This window comes from Carlito syrichta, unplaced genomic scaffold, assembly GCF_000164805.1.
Source record: "Carlito syrichta isolate Samal-C Ts95f unplaced genomic scaffold, Tarsius_syrichta-2.0.1 Scaffold304046, whole genome shotgun sequence".
Taxonomy (NCBI): Eukaryota; Metazoa; Chordata; class Mammalia; order Primates; family Tarsiidae; genus Carlito; species Carlito syrichta.
The window spans coordinates 181,024-190,005 of NW_007248142.1; the positions used below are offsets into that span (position 1 = coordinate 181,024).

Consider the following 8,982-nt stretch of genomic DNA (forward strand, 5'->3'; position numbering starts at 1 on the left):
GGTAGGTCTCGAACCCGCGGGCTCAGTCAATCCACTCACCTCAGCCTCCCAAAGGCGCGGATTACAGGCTGAGCCACCGAGCCCGGCTGGAAAAACATTTTAAAGGAAAACATTTAAGCCCTTGCCACAGTCACTTTGTCCCCATGATCTCTGCCTTCTTGTCCCTCGCAAATGCCACTGTATAGGAATCTGTTGCCTCCTTGTATGTTTCTGGACCAAATAGGTCTTTTAATTAGACCTGTATTTCACCCTCCTCCAACCTCCAACACACGCACATGTACACATACATGTCTATGAAAGTATCTGAGTTGTTATAACTGAGGTTTCTTAGGTCAGGCAGTATAAGGTTAAAAAGTGGACAGCTGGGCTCGGTGGCTCATCCTGTAATCCCGCACCTTTGGGAGGCCGAGGTGAGTGGATTGCCTGAGCCTGCGGGTTCGAGACCCTCCTGGGCAGCAAGACCTCATCTCAACCATAAATCAAAAACTCAGCCGGGCGTGGTAGCGCATGCCTGAAGTTCCAGCTACTTGGAAGGCTGAGGTGGAAGGATCGCCGGAGCCCAGCAGGTCGAGGCTGCGGTGGCCGGGAGCGGCCACTGTACTCCAGTCAGGGCGACAGAGTGAGACTCCGACTCAAAAAAAAAGTGGAGAAGGAGAAGGAAGGAGGCGGAAGTAGAACAGAGGAAAGAAAAAGGAGGGAAAAGCAGGGGGAAAGGGAATACAGTCTCCCCCCAGATCATGGATTCCTCGTGTTCCTCAAAAAAGGATACGTTTGAACATCAGTCCCCCAAAACAAGCAACCTACTTTTTCTAAATGTTTGTACTTACCATTTCCTGGTTGTCCGTAAACATCAGAAGATGTGAGTCTTTGGCTAAGCAGAATTCCATACTAGAATTCCAGCTCTTTTTCTCCGCTGAGATGTAATAGCAGTGGTTACCATATCTCATCCAGAGGTCTGGGCAGCTAGGACACCTGGCACAAGTAGGGTAATTGGAGCCTAGGAAAGAAGAGAACCTAGTACACATCTTGATCGCCCACTCAGTCTTGGAAATAAACTGGGAGATAAACATGAAATATGGCGGACCCAAGCCTTCCCTGACCCACTACCTTTCAGATGAAGGATTTAGTAAATGTATAACAATGCACAGTCTCAAACTGAATATCTCACGGTGTCCAACTCCATCACTACTGTGTCCATTGTACTAAGCAAGATGTGACAATGACTGAAGGAGCAGGAAAGAGAATGTGGTACAGTCTGCCTGAAAACTGTGGAGATCTTATGCTAGAGATTTCCATGATGTGTATCCGCATACTATCTGTACATGCTCAGTGCACACATTGTGTAACTGCATAAAGTATGTGGCTTAAATCATGCAGAGGCATTCAGAATGCCCAGCCTCAATCTGACATCCCATAATGGTGCATAATAAAAGGAAAGAAACTAGAAAAAGAAAACTTAATTCAAACAAAAGGTTTTGCTTTTTTTTTTTTTTTTTGAGCTGGAATTTCTCTCTATCGCCCAGGCTGGAGTGCAGTGGCACACTCACGGCCACCCGAGCCTCGACCTGCTGGGCTCCGGTGATCCTTCCACCTCAGCCTTCCAGGTAACCAGAACTACAGGCACATGCTACCACACCCAGCTAATTTTTTTTTTTTTTTATTGTAGAAGTGAGGTCTCGCCAAGTTGCCCAGGCTGGTTTCGAACCAACGGGCTCAAGGCAATCTACCCACCTCGGCCTCCAGTTTTGCCTTTTTATTATCACAAATGTGATTATCTATTACCACTAGACATTAAATAAAATACTTATATCCAGTAAAAAAAATTACCTTGGATATTTTTAAAAAGGTTTTCTAACAGAGAAGCATGTCAGATGCTAAAGTGAAAACTGAAAAAATTCTCCTGAGCTCTTTTAGATACAGATCTCATTTCTCTAAAATGGTTGGCTTCTAGTCTATCAAAATGAAAGAGAACTGAATAAGTTTTTGAGGTAATTCCAACCAAGATTCCATAGTTATATTGATTTTCTACTTCCATGAAACATATTTGCATACTCACTAACAGCACAATTCTATGGTGGGCAAGTAAGAGACATCATACCACATGAGTACATGTGCAGGGTGGATTATATATCTATCTGGATTTGGGAGTTAAAAAGTAGAGAAGGTAGTCCTTTCATATAAAGATTAGATAACTTTTCTGTGGGAAGGCCTGGTATGGGATTTGGAAATTGAGCTGTAAAGTTGGCACCTTATAGATTTGTGTGTTTTCCACACACCCGTGACATTACTCTGCCTGTATTAGAAACTCCCAACTTTGGCCAGGTGCCAGTGGCTCACACCTGTAATCACAGCACTTTGGGAGACTGAAGTGAGAGGATTGCTTCAGCCCAGACATTTGAGACCAGCCTGGTCAACATAGCAAGATCTCACCCGTACAAAAAAAAAACAGAAAAGAAAAATATTAGTTGGGAGGCTAAGGAGAAAGGATTGCCCGAGCCCAGGTGGTGGAGGTCAGCCTGGGTGACAGAGTGAGACTCCAACTCGAAAAGAAAAGAAAAGAAATTCCCAACTTCCTAGGAGTCTTTTTCTATCAAAGGTCAGCCTTAAATCTGAGGTAGAGATACTCGGGGTGAACTGTTAGAATTCTAGTGAATCAATTCTGTATAATCTTGTCATCAACTATTATTCCCTAATAACAAACCTAAGCTAGGGCTCTAGATTGTGAGACAATAAACTGAGAGCCCTCTGAATCACCAGATGTAAGGACCTAGAATAACTAAATAAAAATAGTTTTAGAAAATGTGAGAGCACCCAAAGGGCCAAAAAAAATCAGAAAAAATTAAATTATGAACTGTCTGTTATGTAAAACACTGGACCGGCATGGTAGCTCATGTCTGTAATCCCAGCACTTAGGGAGGCCAAGGTGGGAGGATTGCTTGAGCCCAAGAGTTTGAGACTCAGCCTAGGCAGCATAGCAAGACCCTGTCTCTACAAAAAAAAATTTTTACAAAGTTAAGCACCATGAATATTATTAATTATCACAATAAATAAAATATGGCAGTATAGTAAATTGTTTATGGCATAATATAAAATTAAAAGCAATATACAAAATGTATAAGAATACTATAATTAGAACTATTCCAAGCCTCGCTATAGAGAAGGGAAAAAAAGATAAGAGAGATTTTAAGAGGAATCGATTGTAGTTCTGTTAAAAATAAATAAATACTTACACAATCATGATTGTGTCAACGATTAGGAGGCAATAGCCAGGAAACAGTATATTGGTGGTGGGTGATTTATTGGTTTGGATTCTTTGTTATTTTTTACAGTTTCTGTTATGCTATATTGCTTTTATAATATAAAATGGATACAATGAAAAAATAATTTTGATTTAAGTTAGCACTTACCCTGGCACAGAATCCATTTATAAAGCAGAAAACTCATAAGAATTGCAGTCAGAAGACCCAAAGTTACTGTCACAAGGCAAGAAATAGAAGATCTGGAAGAAGAAGCTGCAACAACAGAATGCAAAGCAAAATTCTGAGTTAGAAGAAATGTTAAAAGAAAAGAGATGTTCAGGGAAGATTATCTGGGTTCTTAAAGCAATTTGGCCGAGGAGAAACTGAGATCCAGGCCATAAAGACTCCTTTTCTGGATCTGTCAAGGACTCACTCTGAAGTCTAAAAAAATCACTAACACTTGTATTAAGGAACATAATATATTTATCAATTTAAAGAATACTTTTTCTGCCAGGTGCGGTGGCTCACGCCTATAATCCCAGCACTTTGGGAGACCAAGGTGAGAGGATTGTCTGAGCCCACAAGTTCAAGACCAACCTGGTTGATTTGGCAAGACCTCATCTCTACAATAAATCAAAAAATTAGCCAGTCAGGTGTGGTGGCGTGTGCCTGTAGTTCCAGCTACTTGGAAGGTTGAGGTAAAAGGATCGCCTGAAACCGGGCTCGGTGGCTCAGCCTGTAATCCGCGCCTTTGGGAGGCTGAGGTGAGTGGATTGCGTGAGCGTGCGGGTTCGAGACCCGCGTGGGCAGCGAGACCTCATCTCTACAATAAATCAAAAAATCAGCCGGGCGTGGTAGCGCATGCCTGTGATTCCGGCTACTTGGAAGGCTGAGGCGGAAGGATCGCCGGAGCCCAACAGGTCGAGGTTGCGGTGGCCGGGAGCGGCCACTGCACTCCAGTCTGGGTGACAGAGTGAGACTCCAACTCAAAAAAAAAAAAAAGGATCGCCTGAGCCCAGCAGGTCAAAGCTGCAGTGGTTGTGAGCATGCCACTGCACTCCAGCCTGGGCAACAGAGTGAAATTCTGACTCAAAAGAAAAAAAATAAAAGAATACATTTTTCAAACAAAATAGACAATGGGGCTAAAGAGCTTTTGCACAGCAAAAAAAATAATAATAATAATAGACAATAAACAGACAACCTGCAGAATGAGAGAAAAAATTTGCAAGCTGTGCATTCAAAAAAACCCCTAATATCCAGAGTCTATAAGGAACTCAAATAACTCAACAAGAAAAAGAAAATAACCCTATTAAAAAGTGGGCAAAGAGCCGGGCGCGGGGGCTCAGCCTGTAATCCCGCGCCTTTGGGAGGCTGAGGTGAGTGGATTGCCTGAGCCGTGGGTTCGAGACTCGCCTGGGCAGAGAGACCTCATCTCTACAATAAATCAAAAAATCAGCCGGGCGTGGTAGCGCATGCCTGTAATTCCAGCTACTCGGAAGGCTGAGGCGGAAGGATCGCTGGAGCCCAGCAGGCGAGGCTGCGGTGGCCGGAAGCGGCCACTGCACTCTAGTCTGGGTGACCGAGTGAGACTCCAACTCAAAAAAAATAAAATAAAATAAAAAAATAAAAATAAAAAGTGGACAAAGGACATGAACAGACATTTCTCAAAAGAAGACATGCAAGTGGCTAACAAACACATAAAAAAATGCTTAACATCACTAATCAACAGAGAAATGCAAACTAAAACCATGATGAGATACCATCTCACACCAGTCAGAATGGCTATTATTACAAAGTCAAAAAACAAAAAAAAAAAGATGTTGGCATGGATGTGGAAAACAGGGAACACGTAAACACTGTTGGTGGGAACAGAAATTAGCACAACCTCTATGGAAAATGGTATGGAGATTTCTCTGGAATCAAAAAATAGAACTACCATTCAACCCAGCAATCCACTACTAGTTATCTACCCCCTAAAAAAGACTTTGTTATATCAAAAAGACACCTGCACTCAATTTATTTCAGCTCTGTTCACAGTAACAAAGTTATGGAATCAAATTAAGAGTCCATCAATGAATGACTGGATAAATGAATGACTGGATAAAGAAAATGTGGTATATATATATACAGCCATAAAAAAATGAAATTATGTATTTTGCAGCAACATGGATGAAGCTGGAGGCCTTTATCCTAAGTGAAATAACTCAATCCAAAAAATCAAAATACCACATGTTCTCACTTATAAATGGAAACTGAACAACGGGTAAACATGGAAATGAAGAGAGAAATAACAGACACTGGAGATTTCAAAGGGAAAAGTTTGGGAGAGTGGTGAGGAAAAATTATCTATTAGGTACAAAGTTCACTATTCAGGTGATGGGTGAAGCCCAAACCTCACCATTATGCAACATATCCATGTAGCAAACCTGCACAAGTACCCCTGAATCTATAAAAATAATAACAGAAAAATAAGAATACTTTTTTCCTTTGAGATTTTAGCTTACACACTCTCATACTTAGGTGGTGAGGATATAAATTGGTAAAAACCTCTTTGGAGGACAATTTGACAATATCTCCCAAAATATCAAAGGCATTATCTCTTTGACCCAGACATTTCTCAAAGAGAAATTTTTCTACAGATATTAACACATCTGCAAAATATATTTATAAGGCTATTAATGACAAAATATTTATAGGAGGAAAAAACTGAATACACCCTATCTATCAATTAAAAAAACCAATCAAATACACCTTGATATATCCATAAAGTGAATATACAGCTTCTAACAAAGGGATAAAGACATGCTGCCTTTTTTGGTTTTTTTTTACTGCTATAAAATAATTTTCAAGATCGTTAAGGAAAATAAACATTCTGCAAATATCTGCAAATATATCTGCAAACTCATCCAAGAATTTGATGGTGTTGTTTGCCTCTGGAGAGGGGAAATAGGTCATTAGGGACAAAAGAGGAGGAAGACTTTTTACCTTTTTCTTTTCTCTTTTTTTTTTTTTTTTTTTTTTTGGCACCTTTTGAATTTTGAGCCTTATGAATGTATTATTTATTCAAAATTTAAATAAAGTATAAAAAAATAAAATAACCTACATCTCAGAAGTGCTCTGTAAACTGTTGCTATCAGAGGAGCAATGAGTTTAGGTTGATATCATGTTTTAGGACAGGACACTACTTTGTATTAACTATGTTGCTTACAACCTATATCTAAGGTTGCTATTTTTTGCTTTGTTTTGTTTGAGTTGGAGTCTCACTTTGCCACCCAGGCTGGAGGGCAGTGGCACACTCCCAGCCACCACAGCTTTGACTTGCTGGGCTCAGGTGATCCTTCCTCCCTAGTCTTTCAAGTAGCTAGAACTACAGGCACACAACACCATGCCCAGCTAATTTTTTGATTTATTGTAGAGATGAGGTCTCACCAAGTTGCCTAGGCTGGTCTTGAACTCGTGGGCTCGGGCAATTCTCTCACCTCGACCTCCCAAAGTGCTGGGGTTATAGGTGTGAGCCACTGTGCCCGGCGCTATTTTTTATATTTGAAAAATGGAAGTAATTTCCCCAAACCTTTATTTTAAAATCATAGATGTCTTATAGTCTGATAGTATAGGAATTATGTATAATGAGCAAAAGCCTGTAATGTAATATATTTAGGTTCCAGTTTTGACACCTTTGTTTGGCAATCTTTAATTAGGAAATTAATTTTGTTTATTTGTGCTTCATTTCCTACCTAAATTTGAGACAAATTATTCTGTATATATGTGTGTATGTGTGTGTCTATGAAATATTCTGGACTTCTTAAAATAAATAAATACATAATGAGGTGCCTTAAAAGAGAGAATTCTGCATGATAAACATTTGAACTGAATAACCCCAAAACACTAGATTTCTAGTGACAAAAAAATTTTTCACCATAGAAGAATGTTTAATGAAATAGACAAATGTTCATTTTTTTATGCTAAATGAAAAATGATATCAAAACAAAATTGTATTTGTGTAATTACCACCCAATTCAAAAGAGTAAAAATTTTTTGAATTTATTTTAAATATATACATATTAAAAGACTCTTAATAGTCCAAACTATCAAGTTTCAACTTATCAGTTGTGTGATCTGAAAGTTATACTTTAAGATGCATATTCCTTTTAATTTAATATTTCTGTTCTTTAGAAACCAGCACAAGTATAATCCAAAAGAGGGAAAAAATACAAAAAGTCCAATGTTGTATAATTTTAGCAATAGAAATAAGTCTAAATGCCCAAGTATGTTGCAATGATCTAGCAAATTAAGGCAATACTTTCAAAGGACAACATTTAAAACTAAAATAATAAAACTAAGCAACACAAAGAGAGAAAGCTTGTGATGCTACACTAAAGAATATGCCTTCTTGGAGTTGATTGCCAAAGAAGTAAAATCAAATATTAATTTTGGCATTTACCCTACTATCTGTCTCAGATAGTGTCCTCTCAGGGTTGTACATAAAAAATGATTCTTTTGTCCTCAAGTCACCAGACTCACAGGGACTGCTTGTCTGTAGTGTTCTCGATACCTTTTTTCCTCATCACCATTCTAGTGCAATGCTGTGAGATTTTTTAAAAAGCTAGCTATGTGAGTTAATCTCCTTCCTGATAAAAACCTTATTATTACCCACTAGCAAAATTATGGGTGTCCTCCTTATTTCATAGTCAGATAAATAGCAATACCTAAAATGTAAACAACTAGTTTAAGGTTGCTCCAAAAAAAAAGACTAAAAAGATAAAGTTCTCCAACAAAGTTCTTGCTGTAATCCAGGAGCAAGAAAGATAACAGTATTGTCCTAGTTTGGATTTCTTAGATGGGGTCATAGAAGTGAAGTTAGAAAAAGAATTTATCTGAGGCCTAAAATCAGATTCTACACCAGACACCAAAGTTTAACATTCCAACCCTGGACTTCAAACTGAACCGAAAAGTATTCTCTCAAATTATCCTCAGTTTTTCTGTGCCCTTCACTGCAAACATCTGCTACTCCTCATCCTTAGCCTACAGTCACTGTAACTTGGTTAACTCACCTTTTTGCTGAGGTCTGTAGTCATTCCGGGCTCGAGTTGCTGTGGACAACTCTAACATGGAATAAATAACACTGTCTCTCATCTCCATCTGATATCTTTTACATTCAGTTGAGAGAGTTAAGTTATAAAAGTGTGAAGAGACATATGTCAGTGGGGAAACAGTCCAATCTCTAAACTGCTAGCAGGAAACTTGACAAAAGCAGAAGTAACTTTTCAGGAAATGATTCAAATTCTGGGGCTGCCTATAGAAATTAATAGTCTGAATTGTTCATTTTTTTGCCCCAACATACTCTCTAGAGGCTCATTAAATACATGTTAAATTGATTTCCCCTTCTCACCTAATTCTGTTGAGCAAGGAAATATTGCTCTCAAGTCCAGCAATTGCAATTGTGGAAACTAGAATAAAAAATGAGAGTAGTCCCTAGCTATGAATTTATCTCAAATTTTTTCTCGGCTTTGTTTTCTTCTGAAAAAAAAAATAGGTATATGCCAAATAGGACTGGTTTCATTATTTCTTGGAACTTTTGGGGTAGTGATAGGCAATAAGGGAATAGACTATTGGCTGCATAAGCCTGGAATCATGGGAGAAATGGACTATTGCCCAGAGAAATGTTTTGAGAATGTGACATACACATGTCTTCTCCAAATCATTCCCCCAATTGTGCTCTAATCTTTTTTTTTTTTTTTTTTTT

General features: G+C 38.9%; 2 protein-coding genes across 2 annotated transcripts in view; one reads left to right on the plus strand and one right to left on the minus strand.

Annotated features, from left to right (window-relative positions):
- KLRG1 (killer cell lectin like receptor G1) overlaps positions 1-8,461 on the minus strand; it is an 18,470-nt gene extending 10,009 nt beyond the window's left edge. Inside the window, exons 1-3 of the mRNA XM_008059438.2 lie at positions 8,291-8,461; positions 3,408-3,512; positions 828-997 (exon numbers count right to left, since the gene is read on the minus strand). Of these exons, the coding sequence (XP_008057629.2) occupies positions 828-997; positions 3,408-3,512; positions 8,291-8,378 (363 nt within the window). The 5' untranslated portion in view covers positions 8,379-8,461. The remainder of the gene's footprint in view (positions 1-827; positions 998-3,407; positions 3,513-8,290) is intronic.
- M6PR (mannose-6-phosphate receptor, cation dependent) overlaps positions 1-8,982 on the plus strand; it is a 105,729-nt gene that overhangs the window by 48,221 nt on the left and 48,526 nt on the right. The gene's annotated exons all lie outside the window — the stretch shown is intronic.